The following is a 20,694-nucleotide window of genomic DNA, read 5'->3' on the forward strand; positions in this document are numbered from 1 at the left end:
AGCACTATTCAGCCGTTGATTAATCCACGTCTGGTGTGTTAGTGAGTATTTGTGACAGCAGGGTGGGGGTTTTGTTGAATGGACTCAAAACAAACAATGCTCATGTTCGTTGTAATGCCGCGTCTCATTGATGGTGTTTTTGAGCAACAATGGAGGTCTATGGCACAGGGGAATACGCTGTCAGGCTTTAGCTAGACAGATAGTTCGTCAGTTAATTGTTGGTTTGGGTCTTTTCTTTGGGATTTAGTTTGTTTACGAAAAAATAGAGAATATCACCAGTCTGGTCACACCATAAAGAGGCTCAGAGAGCTCTCCGAGTTTGCGAGCTTAATAACTAGCTCGCTGACTCAGCTAACTCAGGCACTAACGGCACAATAAGTCCGCTCAGTTTATTCAAAGGGCACGTTTGCTCCATTGATGCATGTTCCATAACTGCTCGCAAACCTCGCCTTTGCTATGGAAATGGCGATGCTGCAGCACAACTGCCGCGATAAAATGTGCTTTCTCCGTTTTGTACTGTCCAGCTCTGCTCTTAAATTTCAGCGCTGTCAAGACGGTTTGCTGTGACTCAGCGGCACACATTTCCTGTCAGAATTCACCAAAGTTGAACTCTACGAGACGCATTTGTAGGGATTTACTTTGCTCTTACAAGCAAACCCACTAATTGCGGTGATGGCCTCTTATCATTCCTAGAATGTCTCCAGAAAACATCCGTTATTTGCAATTATTAAGATCCAGCTCCAGATTGAGAGCCAGCAGCCTACTGTGTCACCGTGCTGAAACCAGGCAGATAATCCTTTGAACTCATAACCTTCACAAACTCCCGAGTCACAGTTTATTTCCTCCCCTGAGTGTCATAAGTCAAATTGAAATCAAAGAAAAACAAAATGGCTCAAGGATCTGTTCTCACACAAAGGAGTCTACAGGAAGGTACCCAGGAGACCACTGAAATGTTTAGGGAAATAATGCTATTATAATTCATCAATGACATAAACTAACTCGACAGGTTTATGCAATTGCCTGACATACATCAACTACTTGCTGCGTCTCCACTCGGGTACATCAAATCCCAGTCCTGCTTTTGTTTGAGCTAACAATGGCTGCTCCGCTGTCTTATCCGTGGCTATTAAAAATCATCTGCCTTGGGTATTGTCATCCTTCGATAAACAAGCCCAAATAGCAAAGAGGGGCAAACACAACAACCTGACATTGAGGTGAATTACTATTCTCTGCCTGGAAGGTCATCCTGTAAGCTTGTTTCTAGATCTTGATTAAAGTACAATGTTCTGCCAGCTCCTATCCTTCAGCTGTCAGAAAATCAGCTTGCAGGCTGTGACTGGAAAGCCGAAAATCTTGAAAGATGTATTCAGTCCGCGCCACCGTGGCTGTCGCAAACTAAATCCTCCCAGATTCCAACCAAGCAAACCGTGCTATTGGAAGAAAAGCATCTTGAGGATCTCTGCGGTCTGCTTCCAACTGTAGGAACTGATTTTGACTGAGGTCATTTGAGTGTAATGTTGAATGGGATGGACACTTCGCTACGTTCTCGAGACGTACTACGATCTGGGAACACGCTTTGATTCAACTCCGCGAAAGAACTCTGCAGTGTGTCACGTGACATAAGATGAAACTTTAATGATCCTTTGGGGAAAAACTGGGTCACAGCAGCCAAACGAGGAATATCATATACTGTAGGCTGAATAAAAATAGAACAAACAGAACATAGTGCAGATGAGAGATACTGTACATCTTTGTCATGCTAATTCAGATGTTCTGTTTTGGCTTTAAAAGAAGTGTCACCAGGCTAACAAATGAAACATTTACAAGTTTACATTTTGTACATGAAAATAAGCATAAAAGAAACCACTGCAGCAGGGCAGGGTTTGCCTGTATGCAGGCAAATAATTAACATCTCATAATGATAATAATAACAGTTATAACTTGACAACGTTGAAGGATTACAGTTAGAATGCTCATCAATTTCACTGAATAATGATACATCCTGTTATATCGTCCCGCTTTCGGAGGCCTTTTAATGTCCAGGACCTGCTTTCTCACATGGTGTTGTAGACACACAACTGTAGAGATATCTCAGCCTCTGCTGCTTTTTGTCACATACATATTTCTGTAACAAGTACTTTTATGGAAGAGCAATACTACTACTACTACTACTACTACTTGTACTATAATTTGAATAGCCCCATAATTCTAAGACGTTTATAGGTAGACGTGAATTGCAGGGGCCCTTAAATTCCACCATATGATTTCTTTTTTTGACATTTTGTTTCTCATCCTAAGTGAGCTTATGAATCTGCTTTTTTTTTTTTTCCTCTCCAGGCAAGGCCTACCCTCCAGAGTTCTACTACGATACCTACAGCCCTCTGTGGCAGAACAGGCCCAGAGTCTACGGCTTCAAGCTCCAGTGGACCCAGATGAACCCCAACGCCGTGGACCGCATCGTCGCCTACAGACTCGGCATCAGACAGGTAGGGGACCCTGAGAGTTGTCTATCCGAGCGCTCGCCCTGCTGCCTGCCTGCTTCTTCTCCCTTTCCTCTGTGAAACCCATGTGTGCATCATTCAAATGCTGTTTGCACTGAAAGGTGTTATCCAGTCTTTTGTCACAGCCAGAACATGAGTTTTTAAGGAGCACAAATGTTGGCTCCTGGTACAATAATTGCTGAGTCATTGGTATCGGTCAGCCTCTTTTTGACCCTTCTCACATGAATTAGAGTCGTTTTGTGCCATCTAAAAAAAAAAACACCCTCTCTTATAGCCAATTTAAGATTGGAAGTGTTTGCACAGCTTGCTTTGTCGTCTTTCACTTGAGAGCGCCAAATCTTACGCCTCGATTCATTGACTGTCTTATTCTGCAGTTTTTGAGGACGTGAATGAGCCTCTGCGGGCCGGGCAGGATGACTAAGAATCTGTCAGTGGCGGTCGTTTGAACGACTTCTGTGGTTTCCACGAATCGCTTCTGTTTTTGCTCTCCATCAGAGGCTCAGTCAGACGGGTGGAAGGGAACCCCGCAGAGAGGGAGAGAGCAGGCGTAGCTCCTGTTTTCCCTGCTTCTCAAGTAAACTCCACAGATGACAGGCTGGTACCACTGATGGATGCCGTGGTTACACTTTCTCTCGTTGGCAATCAATGTGTACCTTCCTCTCTCTCTCTCTCCTCATGGCAGAGTGGAGCACATTTTGTCTTTATAGATTTCTTTGTTGTATTATTTACAGCAGCAGGTGTGGCACCCACTTCAGTTTACATAGAGTTTGAAATAGAGAACTAGCTCCATTAACACGACAGATGTTTGGGTTAACATGGCATCGCAGCGCTGAGCCGCCATTCAGGAGCCTGTTTGGAAAAAAAAAATAAAAATGAAACGCATCAGAGAGAAGTAGTACATGCTGCAATGCAAAATCCATCTCAGTTGTGCTCAGAATTAGCGAGCATACCCTGACAGTTGTGTTTTTGCAATGAATAATATAATTTCATGTTTGTTTCACACTACACCCTCAAGGAATTGAAGCTTGAAAAACACATTCAAAACCAGTTATGTTTGCGTAGCGCAATGATTTTTCTGTCAACTATCTTAGTCGGTCTGTTTGGTAATAAATTATCTTCTGTGGAGCCCGTGTTTGCGCTTGGCAGGCGTTTCTCTGAAAATTTGCCGGGAGTATACGTTTGCTTTTTTTTTCCTATTTTCAACTCAAATTTTTTCAAACAGATTGTAATGTCTGCATCTGTGCTTGAACATTTTGACCTCTCTGCATTTGTTTATTAAAAAGAGAACATCGCTACCGCAATCTGTGTTGGCAGACAATCATTGTTTGGGCAAATTAATTTCCGTTCCACCTTCTTGCCTTTGCGATCTCAAGAGGGTACATTTTGTGACCATTATTTCCTTCCTCCGAGGCATAACAACCAATCTTCTATTGTCTTTAAATGAAAGGGATTATTTGCCTTCAGGAAAATTCTCTGACTTTGTCCTGGGCTTTGCTGTACAGTTATACCCTCTGTGATTGATTGAGTCTCAGCTTAGGGGTATTGATTTAAACTGATAATAGGATTTTTGTTTTGCCTTTTGGTGAGGAAGAGTTGTAGCACGAAAGAGGCAAAAAAAAAAAAAGAAAAGTAAACGCAGTGAGGAAGAGAGAGATGAGTAGGAGCAGATGCTCCCTGTGTAAATACATAAATACAGAGATACCCCCAGACTGAATGTGAAAGAGTGGTGCAGTAAGGAAAGCTTCGGCACGTGGACTACACCACTTCGATCTATTTATAGATCCGGCTGCAGCTCCCCTGCCATTCCCTGAGAATTGTTATCATTTTCTCGTTTGAATTAATGCTTAGAGCCGGTAGACCTTATGTCTCTGAAATGGATTGCTTTGTGTTATCGTCCAGCGCTCCCGTGAGAGAGAGAGAGAGAGAGTGAGAGAGAGAGAGAGAGAGAGAGAGAGAGAGAGAGAGAGAGAGAGAGAGAGAGAGAGAGAGAGAGAGAGAGAGAGTGTCTGGCTGAAGGCGAAATGGGAAAGAAGGCCTCGCTAAAAGGCATTGAAAGGGTGAGAATCACAAAACACAAATCACCGCACCTGTCAAGGATGCAATGGTGAAGGTTTGACATCTGGCCTTGTTTTGATGCTACAGTCGGCTACTTCAAAGCCTTCTCGGCTGTCCAGACGCTTGATTGCCCGTCTCCAACCCCGTCTTCAACCTACGTCTTGCCATTTTGGAACCGCTTCTTCCGTCTCTTCCTCCCCCTCTTCCTCCTCCTCCTCCACCTCTTTCGTCTTTTTCCAATTGATCTGTCAAGTCAGGGTGTGCAGGCGGATCAATAGGAGCCATATATTTTACATGCGGCCAATCTACAGCAGATCAGCCTCCTTCAAACAATACACCGTCACTTTGATTATTCCCGTCTTACTTTTGGCTCCTGCCATCGCTTTAATCAATCCTGCTGTGATTTTGAAGTTGCAGCCGTCAAATTATTTTTGAATCAATGTGGCACTCTGTGCCTCGGTGGGGGAAATTTGGAGAACGAAAGGTAATGGGTTGTAAACAGAAACCTTAATTGAGCGCAGACGCGGGGATTCAGTGATCATTAATGGGAATCAGAACAAAGGTACAACAATCCATAACGCAGTGAGCGTGTGTATGATTCAAAACCTCTGAAAATGTAAATGTTTCTCTCAATCAGCATCTCAGACTTGATTTGATTTGCACATTTAAATACATTTCATTTTTGATGTCAAAAGAATTTTTGCTATTTGCTTCCCTTTTTTGTTGTCTTTTTGGAGTTTCAGTTTGCCAAGACTAGCATTTAAGGCCTCCATCTGCCTGGTGCTTTGGGACACACACACACACACACACACACACACACACACACACACACACACACACGCACACACTAGTGCCACTAATTGACATTCTTTTCCCAATTAAATGTTTTTAAATCTGAAACAGACCTACATATATATATATATATTTTAAAACACCACGCAAGCAATGTGATGTGGGAATTTGGGAACAATAATGACGTAAGATACAAACCTCAAGACATTGTCAGGATGCTCCCGTTATAATTTGAACTGAGATATGTATTGTACTGAGACCTACAGTATACCATTGTTTTTTCAAGTAGTAAGAGCATTTTATTCATTTTGTAAAGTAACAACACTAAGATAAACTATATGTAAAAAAAAAATGATCCAGTAATTGTGATAAGCAATCAGCTAATGCAACTTCAGTGCTCTGCCTGAACTAAAGCTGTGCTCCATAAGTAGGACTCATTTCATGATGTCGAGCACGAGCGTTCGGTTTATATGTGAGATTGAGTTTCGGAGAGCTTTTTGGCTCCAGGTTAAAAAAAAATCTAAGAAATGTAAAGCAAATACAGAGCGGTACAAAAGCAAGAAAATGCATGTGGGTGAAATTCCGTGTATTTGGTGTCTTATTTTCAGAGGAGGTAGGTATGTTGTCAGGAATGTTGTAGGTATAACATGACACCCCACATGTCCAACGATGTTTGATTTAATGAAGTGGACTAATATGTTTGGATTCATAGAATGCTCATTTTCATGCCACTGTGCCTTCCTGCCTCTCCCTGGCCTCTGCACCTTCATGAAACAAACACTATTCAGCTTCTTCAAATGTTGTGTATTATTGTCGCCCTCACCACGTCCATTCCAATAAACGCATTCTCTAGGAAAGGTGCATTAAATGTTCTTTAAATTAAAAGGTTTCCATGTGCAAAAACAGCTTGTGGGCACAGATTGATCAGTATTAGCTGTTTGAATACACACTTCTGCATTTGCACCGCTGCAGATATATAATGCATGACGTAGTTTGTCATGTGTGTGAATCATTGCTGAATCTTACAACTGCAGACGCACAAAGGTAGCCCGTCTTCAGCCTCTGCAAACCCCTCATCACCAATCTGCAGACATTAGCTAGACTGCCAAATACAAAAAACAATCTGTCATTTTGAATGTTTCTGTGTCTGTCTATTCGGAGACAGCAGACACCACTGGGGAAAGAAGTTATTTCCACCTCTTTTATTTCAATATCAAATGCTCTTGAAATGATACATCCTCTTTTAAAAGTGTTCAAACACACAAAGACGTACAGGGCCGACACTGTGTAATTTATGGCTGTTAGCTGCCATGTCTTTTGTACTAAAATGTAACTTTAGTACTAAAAAAAAAAAAAGGAAAGGTAGGGATAAGTGTTCCATCTGCAATTACCAGTGGCACACAAAACACTCTATTTACCTGCAAACTAATGGTGGGGAGAACTTGCACCCCATAATTGTGGATCATCTCGGCTCTTAAGTAATTACTTAATTGGTATTGTTCTCCCACGCACACACACACACACACACACACACACACACTGACTCTGCTCCACTGCTATCACACCTCCGTTCACTCTATCTCTGTCTCTCTGTGCTGGTGAGAAGGGCATGTAAAGTCACTAATTGTGATGCAGAAGCTGTAACTTGTCTTTGTGCCGCTCTTCCCCTTAAACTGATTCTCAAGGATAAAATGTACCCTACTTCTCATCTCTTTAGCCCCCAGCGAATGCGGCAACAAACCCCTTGTTTTTGTTTCTTTGAATTTCTAAAGGGGGCTGTATTGTGTCACAAGACGAGAAAAGCACAAGCTAATTTATTTTTTTTTTGTGTGATACCTGAGCTTAGTCACCGTAAGACAGGTTCGCCTGTGTGCTCAGCATTGTGCAAAGTCGAGATATAAAATTCCTGTCAGTTCAAGGTCCCTGTAAAAGGGATAGCAGAACGTTGTAGAACATGATTAAAGACAAAGTTTAAAAGAATGAGGCAATCGTGTACAGAGCACAAAGGTGTCGGCCGCACTGTACTCGCAAAAAGCCTGTATAGTGCCGACTGAGGCAAATCTTTAATGGAGAAAATGATTCGGGATTTTTCTCGCTTCAGATATGAGAATATTCCTGCTGCTTGTTAATAGCGGTCTTTGAATTCAGAGGCTGGGAGGCGCTTTGAAAGTAAATGTGGCTAATGAGCAGCTAGCTGTCAACAGCTTACAGAGAAAAAGACGTTTTTGTCGTGTTGCCTTTAGTGTCGGTGGATCGTACAAATGCCTATAGACGAGGTTAATTGGCAGATGAGAGGGAACGTCCTTCACTGATGGCGAGATGAATATACTGCATGTGGATACCGCTGTGGTCATCTTTGTACATATTTGCATATGTTCCCGGGAGCAAACTCTTCATAAGAATTTTCTTTGCATTCTACATGCTCTCCATATATTTAAAAGAAATATGAATATAAAAGTATTGATCATAGCAGCTTTAAAGTTGCGGTGGTTACATTTCTCTTAGTGGTAAAAACTTATTCCAATTTCTGCCAACACAGGACCTAAATGAGCGAATACCATGTTGGTATTAAAAGCTTGACTCTGGTGGGCTTGAGTTCCTCTAACCCTTCAAAGTCGGTCTTTGAGATGCCCATAAATGTTGTGTACCTGTATGATTTATAGTTGTGCAACTTTATCCTTCAAGCCTGACCACCCTAGCTGTTGATGGTGCTTGCCAACACGTGCCCTTGAGTCCAAACCCAACACTGCCCAACTTGTGTTCTGTAATCAACTCGAGGTGTTTCGCGGACCTTCGAACCGTGAACAGAGCGACTAATCAAAGCGACTCAAAACAAGAGAATTAGCCAGCGGCGTTAGCCTTCCTTTATCAATTAAATGAGCTTTTCTAGCCAGAAACCTAGTTCTGTTGTCTCTGAAGGAGGGATTGGCAGATTGAAAGTACACCATCTAGAACAGGGGTCCTCCCTTATATATATATATATATATATATATGTATCTTGAAATTGCTGTACGTTGAATTTTACTATTACTTCAGTTTCAGCCGATATGACTAAACTTCCGGTTATGCAGATGTGGTTGACCGTCTCGCTCGTGTTCAAGCTGTCTAAGCACATCGTCCTCAAACGACTCCTCCTGCTGCGGAGCAGCATTTGATGTCCCAAATGTTGTTTTTTTTCTCGGGCCCATTATGTATAACAATATCTGCGTGGTCGCGCATGCAAGTACGGGAACTTCAGAGTGTTTGGTGATTTTTTTTTTTTTTTTTTTTTTTAACAATCATGCGGTTCCTCTTTCCATCCAGATGGGCTTGCAGCGCTGGTGGGAGCAGGAGATCCCTGTGGACGGAGCAATCAACAAAGGAGAGCTCATGACACACAACCTGACTGAGCTCATAAAGCCCGAGTCCTACGAGGTGCGCCTCACTCCCATCACGCGTTTCGGAGAGGGCGACTCCACCATCCGGATTGTCACGTACAGTGGTGAGTGCTGTATACAAACTCTAAAGGTGTCTTTAGATCAGTCCGCTGCTGTATTTCAATGTTTCCACGTTCCACTTTAGCCTCCTGGCCGCACAGGTGGATGAATTACAGCTACAGCTGGTACCGTTATCCTTCAGCTAACTCCGAAATACTCCTGAATTATCTCCATCTTAAGTTTTGTGCCGGCGGATAATTGACGCGTGGTTCGTCAACACTGATGGATATCAAAAGTTCACTCCGGTATCACCAGTCATTACGCTGATCCCTATGATGACGTATTGTGTTCGATATGTAGGAAGGACAAAGTGAACTCATTAAAATGATTTGAATTGCGTCTAACACATGCAGTCATCAGAAGACAGCCTGACATCGGCTCGCTACGCTTCTCTGCCGCTTTGACTAAATGTGGATCAACTGACTAATCATCGCTGCCTTGTGACCTTTATTGCCTGAGTCAGGTCTATTCTGGACTCGGGCGAAGTCGGACTTGTTTCCGCGCATGAGAGATCATCGTGACATCAAAGCAGTCAGATGACTGAGACATATAGGTCGGGTCACAAGACCAAACAGAGCTGGTCAAAGGCCACAGTCACTTTCACACAAAACAATGTGTTTTTTGGTGTGTGGATTCCTTTGATTTTCTTTTGCCAGAGGATGTCATTTATCTCATATATTTTTCACACTAGAAATAGCTTTTTTTCATTTTTTTTATTTGAAATATTTTGAAAGGTCCCTGGCTTTGCTAAGCCCCACAACGGCCCCAGAACCAGACAGGACAATAACAAGTGTACTGCTGTCATATTGTTACATTCGGTTGATGTAGGTTTTGAATCAGGACCGTAATAGATTAGTGGCCAGAAGTGCAGCATGAGGATGATGTGTACTGTAAGAGCGGGCCAGCCTGGTAGGTCCTTGCAAATGGAGGCAAAAAAAAAATTCTTCAGCCTGTTGGACGACACGCCGGCTGAAATACAAACAGTGCATTAGTATCCAGCAGTGCCAGTGAACAGATGCACATGTACTTGAGATGTGCATTTTCAGAATCAACTGGCTGACTGTTTTCTGTCTATCGCCGGCTGCTTCGTCTTCCTGAGTTGTGCTGCTGCAGTTGTGAATTATTCAGTTTCACTGCAGCTTATCATGGCTGGTGAAAAGAGAGAGAAATGAAACTTTCTCTGCTGTTGTTCCTGTTGTACTTTGTGATATTGTGTTGCCTTCTGCCAAAGCTTGAATTGAATTCAGATGAATTGAATCAAGTCGAATTCAAGTCATGACAATTGAGACTAATTAAGACAGAGAGAGGCACAGGAGGAGAGACGGAGGCAGTCAAGTTGGGACTGAGAGAAAAAAAAAGATACAGAGGAACAAAGTAGAGAAAAAAAAAATGAAGACAGCCAATGCTGATGTGCGAATCGGCTGCCCGACAAGAGACTGGACTAATTATCACCCTAGGGCTGCTCTGCTCTCCCACGCACAACATAGCGTCACTGAAGCAGCCTCATGCAGGTCTGAGCAGAATCCACTGCGCTCACAGAACGTGACCCGAAAGACATCCGAACTGATGTGAAACACAGTCCAGGCATCATCTCCCCTACCGCTCCCTATTCACTCTCACCGTCTCTATACAAGTTCATGGTGAACCGAAATGAATCAGTATGATAGATTTGGGTATTATTACAGAAATGAATGTGGTATTTTCTTGGAAGAAAGAGAAATCCAACTCCGACACCGTATATGTTTTACTAAGCTACTTACATTCAGCACTTCCATTACTAACGGGAAAACTTTTGTTTGAGTCAGAGACACTGACGTCAAAGAAGTGAAAAGATGTTCACTCTTCCGACTCGCTTCGGGAAGAGTTTGATTGACAGATAGTTCATCAAATCCACCTGCCAAGTATTTATTTATTTTTTTTTAAAAAGTGCCCGCCCCTTTTCCAAACCGTTTCCAATGACGGCTTCTCAGGTGGTTCTGTGTAACAAACCATCTGGCGGGTCGGGTTACCTGCGCCGTACACCTGGATGAATATGATTGGACGTTACTAGTCAGCTGGTAGCCAAGCAGCTGTTGAGGAAACCAGTGATAGTGAAGCGTGGCTAAAGCTGCTGTTGCCTGCTAGCACAACTAAAGTGTTCTGTCTGAACTCAGTCTAGACGACATTCTAAATCTCAGCAGGATCAGAATATGCAAAGTGTTTAGTGTATTCCAAACTAGGGGCTGCATAATTATGCTAAATTAAATACTGTGATTCAAGAAGCAATATTTCTTAATGGCTAAATGTCAAAATACCATTATAAATCAAATATTGTTGTGCTGCAGAGTTAAAAGAACGTTCTTTGTTTGGTGCAGTTCCCCGTAAAAGTCATAATTTTAATGATTTTCAATGAAAATGAGAATAATGATCTAAAAATGATCGTTCTGTGTACGATTGCAAATCATATTGCAGTTGCAATATTTTTTTTTCTAAATCGTTACCCAGCTGGCATTTCAAACGTTCACCACCTGGACAAGGGCTTACATGAGGTTTTGTTTCCATTCTCAAATATGCCCCAAAAAATGAAGGAAAATACACCGACTCAACCGTGTGCAACATGTTATTGTATAGTTTGCCTTACAACTGGGGCATATGTTAATTTGTTTAATATGCTGAAAAAAAGATTCTAAAAAAGAATCTTTAGTGTTGAATCAGACACAAAAACAGAATACTTGACACATTACTGTGCTCTTCAAGTTATAACCGGTCATTTTTCACTCTCAGGTGTCAATGTCTCCAACTTCCCATGACCCTGAAACAAACAATAAACCAAAGAAATAAGACGGCCGGTTTGTTAGCCGTTAGGAGAAACACTCCTGTCCTAGTTTTAACTCTGACGCCTCTAAAATCTGAGCGCGAGTGAGTTTCCTCGTCATTGCCCAATAGGCCAGGCGATCATTCCGATGCAGCACATAAAGCCGATGGTAGCAGCTTTTCTGAGCGTTGGCAAGAAAACACAAAAGCGGTTATAGTGTCCCCAGCTGTAGGATGAAGGATGGTTGTGTCACCAAGCTCCAAAGACGCTCTTTTAAATTTTGCTGCAGTGACAAACTTGGCATCTGTTTTGTGTTCCTCATAACACTAGTCTGTGTCTCTCTCTCTCTCTCGCTCTCTCTCTCTCTCTCTCTCTCTCTCTCTCTCTCTCTCTCTCTCTCTCTCTCTGTATCTCTCTCTCTCTCTGTCTCTCTCTCTCTTTCTCTCTCTCTCTCTCTCTGTCTCACTCACTCTCTCTCTCATCTCTCTCTCTCTCTCTCTCTCTCTGTATCTCTCTCTCTCTCTCTCTCTCTCTCTCTCTCTCTCTCTCTCTCTCTCTCTCTCTCTCTCTCTCTCTCTCTGGTTTCCCCCAAAGTGCAGGATTTAATGTTTAAGCCTCGCGTCAACCTGCACAGTGGTGCGGTAAAACACCGCCGTTATTTCTTAATTTCCCAATTTTTATGCAGCTCTAAAGTGACACATATATATAGTAAGATGCCTGTCCTAAAGTCCAAATCCAGTAAATCTTATATTAAATACAGTCCTCTGCTTCTGGTGATGTCTATCGCCTGCCATACCTGAGGTGTTGGGGTATTATTATCATCCGGCCAGCGGTGGTTCACTGTAATCCCTGTCTGAGCTTTTGTTCAGTCCTGGGCTCAACTCTGTTTACCTCAGAACTCAATGAGTCACAGTTTTTAAAATGATATTTTATAATTTCTTCTTCTTTTTTTTATATATATATATATATATATATATATATACTTGGGCCTCAAGCCTGTAACAACGGGTTTCTCATGAAAATATGATAAAATAGTGAATAATACCTTGAGCTGCTATCTTATCTCGTACTTTCTTCAAACAGCATCTTTTCAGTTAGAGGAGCTGTTCAGCACTCATCGGTATTGCGGTGCAGAACTAGAGGAGAAGGTCGATACCACTCTGGTGTCTGTGAAGTAGAAGACTGCAGACATTTGTCAGTCAGCCTAGCACAACGAAAGAACCAGCTAACTTCACAGAGCGTCTTCCCATTTTTATTAATAAAAGATAAACCAATATTACCTTAAGTGATATGATATGGAGCGCCTCTCACTGTTTCTATCAGGTATATGTTTGCTTGCTGTCTCTTTGCTTTTTGCAGAATTTACCCAGGACCCTCTGCTTCCTTCACTTTATTGTTTGTCTCAATCCTCGACTTGCTATTCAAACAACGGCAAAGTCGTCCAGGTAGAGGACCATTGAGGATTCACCGGCTTGGATCGATGTGTCACACGTTAACTGATGCAACAACAGGATAACACACAGGAGATTATTGGACATGGGCTGGCTGTGTTTGGGTGTGTGTGATACTGCAGGACCAGTGCGGAACACTTGCATCCTCTGTGAGGGAGCAACAGTTTTCATTAAAGGACACAGTAGCGGGACGTCGCTCGTGTTATTTCTTGTCTCGGAGACGTGAAGGGAAGATTGCTGAATGACATTTGCCCACACCGTTATTATTCCGACTGATGGTCGGAGCTGTAAAGCCGTCACGGGGCTTTCTCAGAACGCCATGGCATCCACCCAGACCCCCCCCCCCCCCCCCCCCCTAAACATGATGGATGGGAATCTTAGAGAGCGTGAATTATATGAGAAGCCGGGCCGCTGTTGTGTTTGAGGACACTTGGCCTCGGTCCGTGGAATTGTCTGCCGCTTTGTAATACAGCCGCAGGCCAGTGGGCAGAGAATCCAGCCCGAGATGAAGTCAGTGTTCGCATCCGGAACGGCCTCTACGGACCGCTGTCCTTTGGCGGTCAATGAGCTCACTTTGTGTTTCAATCAAAATTAGGCGATTTTGGAAGGAAGGCAGTCATGCGTCAAGCAACAGTTTGTTTTGTCCTCTGAGGTGGAAAAGTAGAAACCAGAGGACACGACCTCTCGTACGAGAAGTCTTCAAAGAACTCCGACGAACACTCACTTTGCTCCGCGTCACGATCACAGGGGCCGTTAATCTTAAGAACTATCAAAATCACATTTCATCCTCCATCATTATTTGAGGCTTTTGTAGCTGGAAGGGAAAGCGGAGCGCTGCAGCACTGAGATAGAAATAAGAGACATTTTTTAAAGCCCTTACACCTTGAGGGCTTTTCACACCTAAGCTTTAACAACATTGTGCATTTTTAGGCGAGGGCTTGAGGTTCACTCGTGTTTTCAGGAGCTACAGAAAAATTTGAAGACAAGGCTGTAAAATGAAAAACTAAAAAAAAATGCTTTTAAATGGATGAGCCAACAACAGTTAGCAATCTCGGTGTATTTTAACTCCTCGTTTGTTCCACCATATCCCATACATTAATCTAAATTGGAAGTTAAATTATTTGTCGGGGTGTGTGTGTGTGTGTGTGTGTGTGTGTGTGTGTGTGTGTGTGTGTGTGTGTGTGTGTGTGTGTGTGTGTGTGTGTTTGTGTGTTTTGCATGCACAGCAGTAGTAAAGTAGCCTCTGGGCCTGTACTCTGCTCGGCTTGATTTCCTCAGTGGGGGTAGAGACACATTCATCTGGACTGAGGCACCCAGAGTCAGCCTGGGGAGGCTGCAGGTAAAAAAAAAGAGAGAAGAAGAAAAAAATCTGACAAGGAATAATATTTTCATAACCACAGTCTTGAAAGAAAGAAGTGGGCAGCAGTAAGGATTGGGGGGGGGGGGTGCAGGAAATGGGAGGTTGAGAGTGAAAGAATAGAGTTTTGTCAGAAAGCTCAGCATCCGTTTCACAGGCCCGAGGCTGTAAGTTGTCATTTAAAACATTTCCTCTGCAACGGCCCCGATGATTTCCTCCCTCTCTGCAGACTTTCATTGCAGCAGTGCCAGTGTGCAGCCCAGCGTAGATTCGGCTAGGATGCAGGTATTTTCCAGCAACATAAGAGATTATTAAAGCTATTACAGTGTACAGCCTGCTCTTCCCGCACTCGCGCTGAGGCTCCAGCTGCAGTGTTGCAGTTCACTGAATGTTTTATATGATTCAATTGGAAATGCAATGGTTTGTTTTCTCTCTCTTTTCCCCGTCTCTGCGTGAGCCTTTTGTGCTTATTTCTCTTTTCTCTCCACACTGCGACTGAACAAGTGGACGCACATTTCTGTGAACCGCAGAGCAATAAACAGAAATCACTACCTCTTTCTGCTTTTAAAGAAGACCGATTCCACCATCCCCACAGTGCTGCCCCCCCCCCCCCCCCCCCCCCCCCCCCCCCCTCGCTCTTCAGTACATGTTTTCCTTTGTAGGAGTGATTTGTTATTACTCACTTTAATTGGTCGGATTAAAATCAATTCCCCCCATGAACAGCAGGGTTTCATAAATCACGCGGTTTTGTGGTAAAGCTGATGTATCGCATCTATTCAGCCGGTCAGCAATCGATCATGAAAATGCTCATGAATCTTCCTGACAGGTTAAATGGTATTTACTCTGCAAAAAAAGTGAAGTGCCGACTAACTGGCTTGTTGCGACTCTGTGCGCTACCCTTGACCTTTTTTTCTGTGTTTGCTGCGGCGGTAGCCTCTGAAATTACCAATGAGGGGAAGCGCTTGAGCCGCGGTGAGGTGGACGGAACGCAGGAGAAGCGTTGCATGTATTTCAGTGGACTCGGGTCATCAGTGTTCCACGTGAAAGTTTCCATCACGGAAAGAATCGAGGATGTTACGGGAACGTGATTAGCGCGCACGCGCACACACACACACACACACACACACACACACACACACACACACACACACACTTGTGATTATTACTACTTCTTTCTGATTTATTGGCTTCTAAATGGAAGTATAAATTAGGCTTAGCGCTTTAAACGGAAGTCACCTTGAACAAGAACATCGGCAATGTCGGTAAATGGCAATAATGATAAGCAGTGGCGCTATAAGCTTATTAATGTGGTCAGGCTGGTCTTTCCTAATCCCTCTGTCTTTTACATTTGATAACAGGCAGAGAACGACTGCTGTCACCTTTTTCAACTTTAAATCCCAGGCGTCTCTCTTTCTGTCAGCTCAATCATAATTGCGCTGCGCGTGCCTGCGACATCGCCGCCCGTTTAGCGATGTTTACGTTTTAACTCGAACACTGTGACTGTGAACGCAACAGAGCTTTGATGACGATGGAGCGCATAACTCTCTAATATGCTTCCAGTGTTTTAATACCACCGGGCAGTATCGCCAGCTTTCCCACGGGCCTCTTTCATTTACTTTTATTATTTCTTTTATGACAGTAGAACACTGGGCATTGTGCGCAGGCTGAACGTGTTATACATGCAGACTCTTATGAGCTCTGCGCCTAAACGGCAGATGACAGCAGGACAAAAGTTGAATAGCAACTACTGCTGTGCGCGTGCTTGTGTTGCGTTCTGTGTGACCTGCGGGAGAGAGCGTCGTATCAGCCGAGCGTTTTTTTGTTTTTTTTGTTATTAAAGCGCGACAACTTGAGTGCTTGTTCAGCTGCGTGCGCCTCCCGTTCCCTTTTAAGAAGTATTTCACGTATTGACAGACGGCTAATATATTCTGTACTAATGACTGTCCCTGGCCTCTCTCTCTCTCTCTCTCTCTCTCTCTCTCTTTCACAGCTCCCATCAACCCTCACCTGAGTAAGTAATGTGCACCCTCACTTAGCATGCCTCGGCAGAGGGCGAGCTCCTTCTGTCGCTGCACAGTATGTGAGAACAGTGGGGAGATTCAAAGTAACTGCGCATCCTGTAGAGATCTGACTCGCAACGTGTCACACGGCACTGGAAGGATCCTTCTAAGTGTTCTTAAGTAGTACTCGACGAGGTATGATGACACAAAAAGTGAGACTTCTTTTAGGAACTCCGAGTAAACCTTCATCAGGCTATCTGACACGTTGAGAGCGTTTAATCTCCACAGGACAGTGTGCATTCTAGATGGAGTGTATCTGCATGAGATATTAGCTTTTGTGTGTGTGTGTGTGTGTGTGTGTGTGTGTGTGTGTGTGTGTGTGTGTGTGTGTGTGTGTGTGTGTACATTTGCACGCTCTGTGCTTTGTGAGCATTACTCCTGCATGCATCTGCGCCCGTCTGTTTACATCCGTTAATGTTTAGTCCCGTTTATGACACATTTCATTGTTGAAACTTTACAAATTCACATTATCCACGCCTGGAGAATCCACGCTTAATCATTGTTTGCCGTGCTGCAGCGCGCCGCTGTGTATTGCGGTTTATTTATTTGAATAGTTCTATATATTTTGGTGGGTGTTTACGCAAACATCGCCAACATAATAACAAACATCCTAATCACCAACATCATTATCCAAATCCCTGAAGGAAACTATCTTACCTGCACGCCTCCTCTTCCTCCCTCCTTCCTCTGCCTCTCCTCCAAAATCCTCCTATCTCTCCCAGGCACAGAAGGTGAAAACATTTAGTTTAGCTCACAGTGGATGGGGGCGTTAGTGTCTGGCACCCGGAGCTAGACCTCCATTTAAATCTGCATGCCTATGAGGAGAAGGAGTCAAGAGTGCCTGCAACCCAGCCCCTTCCTCTCCCTCTCCACCACTTTTCTTTTTTTTCTTTTTTTTTTTATCCTCCTGCTCTCACTGTCTATCGCTTTCTCTGCCTCGCAGCATCGCTGCCCTTCTTCCCTCCCTTGGTCCATCCACCCACACTCCACCTCAGTCTATGTTACCTCCATTACCTGAGTAAAAGCAGCGGATTCTGCTCCTCTCAAGGTCACCACTCCAAACTGCTCCCGGCTACATTTTAATAAATCAATGAATATTTATCAGAACACATGCCTGCACCCGGAATCCAAATGCTCTTTTTTTTACTATCTCTTTGAGGACTCTGCTCAGCAGCACCGTGTCCTCTGGTTAGGGGGTTTTGCTTTGTTTGTTACATGGATTAAATGAGGGGGGGGGGGGGGGGGTTCTGACACTGTTGATCTTGCCGCTACCCCTTCATTAAACAGAGTGGGTTAGCTCCCCCACGCGTCTACCTATTCATGAGTGTGTTTAGTGTTAGACACTCCCCTATACATATGACCCATCATAACAACAGATTTACTACAGATTTACAGATTTACCGGTTTCCTTAAAGGGTGATGAAACTTACAGTGTCACTCCTTCTCTGCTCACTCCACTAGTTTAAACATTGCAGTCGAAAGGGGCGTGGAGAGCGACAGAGAAGGGAGAGCAAGGGGGGGGGGGGGGGCAATATCTCCGTCTGCACACCCACTACAGGATAGATAGATGGAGAGCGATTGAGGAGGAGGGAGTGGGTGTCAATCTTTAAGACTGATTACACAGAGTCCTACTCGTGGGACGCTGCAAAACACCCAAGGACAGTCGCTTTCAATCTTTAAAAAAAGAGAGTTACTCTAAATTATTAGCAGTATATATATATATATATATATATATATATATATATATATATATATATATATATATATATACACGTTATACTACTTTTTAAATGTAAAAAAAAAAGACATGTAATGCCTTTAGATCTTTCACGTGATATTTGTATTTGGTTTTAATATTATTTCCTAAGTCAGGGTGTGTGGGTTTGTGTTTATTGAATACTATCCACCATGCATTAGTAGTGGGCTGTCATTGTATGGTGTCTAATAACCGAAACACACACACACACACACACACACGTACACACAAAAACACACACTGCCATTGGATGTTTTCAGGGTGCAGCACTCTCTCTCTGGAGAGACTTCCTGTCATTGTGAGGGAGGAACCAAACACACTCAGTGACGTCTCCCCCACAGTCAGCGACAGGTCACGTCTTAATTTAGACATCTTTCTCACCAGATAGCGTGGCGTAATTAGGACGGTTCTGGTGTGTGTATCTATCCAGTATATCCTCCTTGTGACGCACATAACACTCCTGAGTCTCATAAATATACAGTAGGTGTCACACCGCACACATGCTGGAGCTACAAGGCGGTGTGTAACGTCTCGCTCTTTTATAAGAGCGTGAATGTAAGAGCCTGGTTCTGCTCTGTCGCTCACCAGGAGAGTTCCACTGCAGCTTTGAGGAGGAGCCTATCTGCATGTTCACCCAGGACAAGAATGACGATTTTGATTGGACGCGGCACAGCGCCGCTACCCCGCGACACCAAGTATACGCCCAACACCGGGCCCAGTGGCGACCGCACTGATTCTAAGCAGGGTAAGTAGTTTAATTAAAAAGTCTACCGTGGACGTAATTATTGTTGACAAGTTTTCACATAAGAACAGTGGGAAATAAGCAACATCTTAAGCAGGTAGGTGTCATCTTGACTTAGTCCTTCAGGGATATATCCAAAACAGACGGACGTGAATGTCTCTAATATTAAAACTTAGCGTTTTTGAGATGATTGTCATACCAGAAGGTCTCCTGAAAGAAGTCTTAACCATTCACTAAACCCCTCCCCAAACAGTGAGTATCCAATCATAGCTATGCTGATGATGACTTCGAAAAACCAAGAACACGGAACAACAGCAATAGTGAATGGATCAGACGGTGTGTTTAACGTTAAAGTCAAAGGTTAGCCTGCTCAGCTAACTAGCTTAGTTAGAAACATATGGTTTAAAGATATACAAGCAGTCAAAGAGTGGTCCATATTGTTTCCCCTCGTTCAAAAATCAAGAATCTTAGAATATGCAAATGTGAAAACAAACTCAGCACATACGTACGTTATTCTGCACAGTGGAGGTCAAACATCCACGTGAAATAACAACAAAACCAAGTTTCACTACTGCAGAGGGACTTTAATAACTAATCCATAAAATAAGTACAAGTAGATCCATTTCACTCTACTTCCAAAGTTAGTCGATCACTTTGTTAGCTCAGTCTTTTTTTCGGTTGGTACCAGCTGTCATGGTGAGCGAGTCCGAACCATCGGGAGGAGAAAGAGAGAGAGAGAGAGAGAGAGAGAGAGAGAGAGAGAGAGAGAGCGCTGCTGTGGACAGGAGAGAAGTGTGAAAGTGAAACTCTAGTGTGTTCACATACTGTGGATAATTCAATTACTCTCACCACGTCATTAGCAATTTGGGCATTTTCACAACTTAACTGTCAAATGGATTGATATCAGCCACAGACGTCTGTACTTGTTTGTAATTAGTGACACACTCTATATGTGAACCGTTATGTGCTCTGCTAGAATAGAAAGCTCTACACACAGAGTGCAACAGTGGCTTAGTGAAGGGTCCCTTGATTGATGCCTTGCATCAGTGAGTCTGCTGGTTGTTTGATTGAGCATTTCCTAAAATAGCTTCATACTCGTATGTTTACAACATTATGTGTAATAAGCTGCAAGTGATTTGGAAACCCTAAATTGACAATGGTCAAAGTGTGAATGTGTTTTTTTCTGTGTGTCAGACCTTTTCAGTGTTTTCCTGCTTTTACATGACACATGCTCTCTGTTAGTTCTTACATAATCCAAGGCTTCAGCTTCCTGTGACGCTAAACAGGAACGTGTGTGTGTGTGTGCGTGTGTGTGTGTGTGTGTGTGTGTGTGTGTGTGTGTGTGTGTAGAGATATATCGACCGATACATGTAACATAACCGTAGATCAAAATTAGATACAAATCACATACAACGTCAACATTCACTAACCAGTGAGCAAGTTACTCAATTGAATTGCTCAGCTGGGGATTATCTATATAGCTGAACAATCATATTGTAAAATTATGCATGAATACAGGGGGGGAAAAAAAACACAGTTGGTGTGTGTGTGTGTGTGTGTGTGTGTGTGTGTGTGTGTGTGTGTGTGTGTGTGTGTGTGTGTGTGCGTGCGTGTGTAAGCGATTATTTTTGCCAGCTGTCAGCGGAGCTCTGAAAACACTGCACCTGCTCATTGGATTGGAAAAATGTTGGTTGAATGCACACATTTTAA

At 43.3% G+C, this 20,694-nt stretch overlaps 1 protein-coding gene across 1 annotated transcript in view; it reads left to right on the forward strand.

Moving 5' to 3' along the window:
• Positions 1-20,694, forward strand: part of LOC137871232 (MAM domain-containing glycosylphosphatidylinositol anchor protein 2-like) — a 161,335-nt gene that overhangs the window by 123,780 nt on the left and 16,861 nt on the right. The window contains 5 exon segments of the mRNA XM_068708952.1: positions 2,338-2,486; positions 8,652-8,829; positions 16,417-16,437; positions 18,831-18,925; positions 18,927-18,987. Of these exon segments, the coding sequence (XP_068565053.1) occupies positions 2,338-2,486; positions 8,652-8,829; positions 16,417-16,437; positions 18,831-18,925; positions 18,927-18,987 (504 nt within the window).

The sequence above is a fragment of the Cebidichthys violaceus genome, unplaced genomic scaffold (genome assembly GCF_023349555.1).
Source record: "Cebidichthys violaceus isolate CVI_PGR_0920_01 unplaced genomic scaffold, fCebVio1.0.p SCAF_14, whole genome shotgun sequence".
Taxonomy (NCBI): Eukaryota; Metazoa; Chordata; class Actinopteri; order Perciformes; family Stichaeidae; genus Cebidichthys; species Cebidichthys violaceus.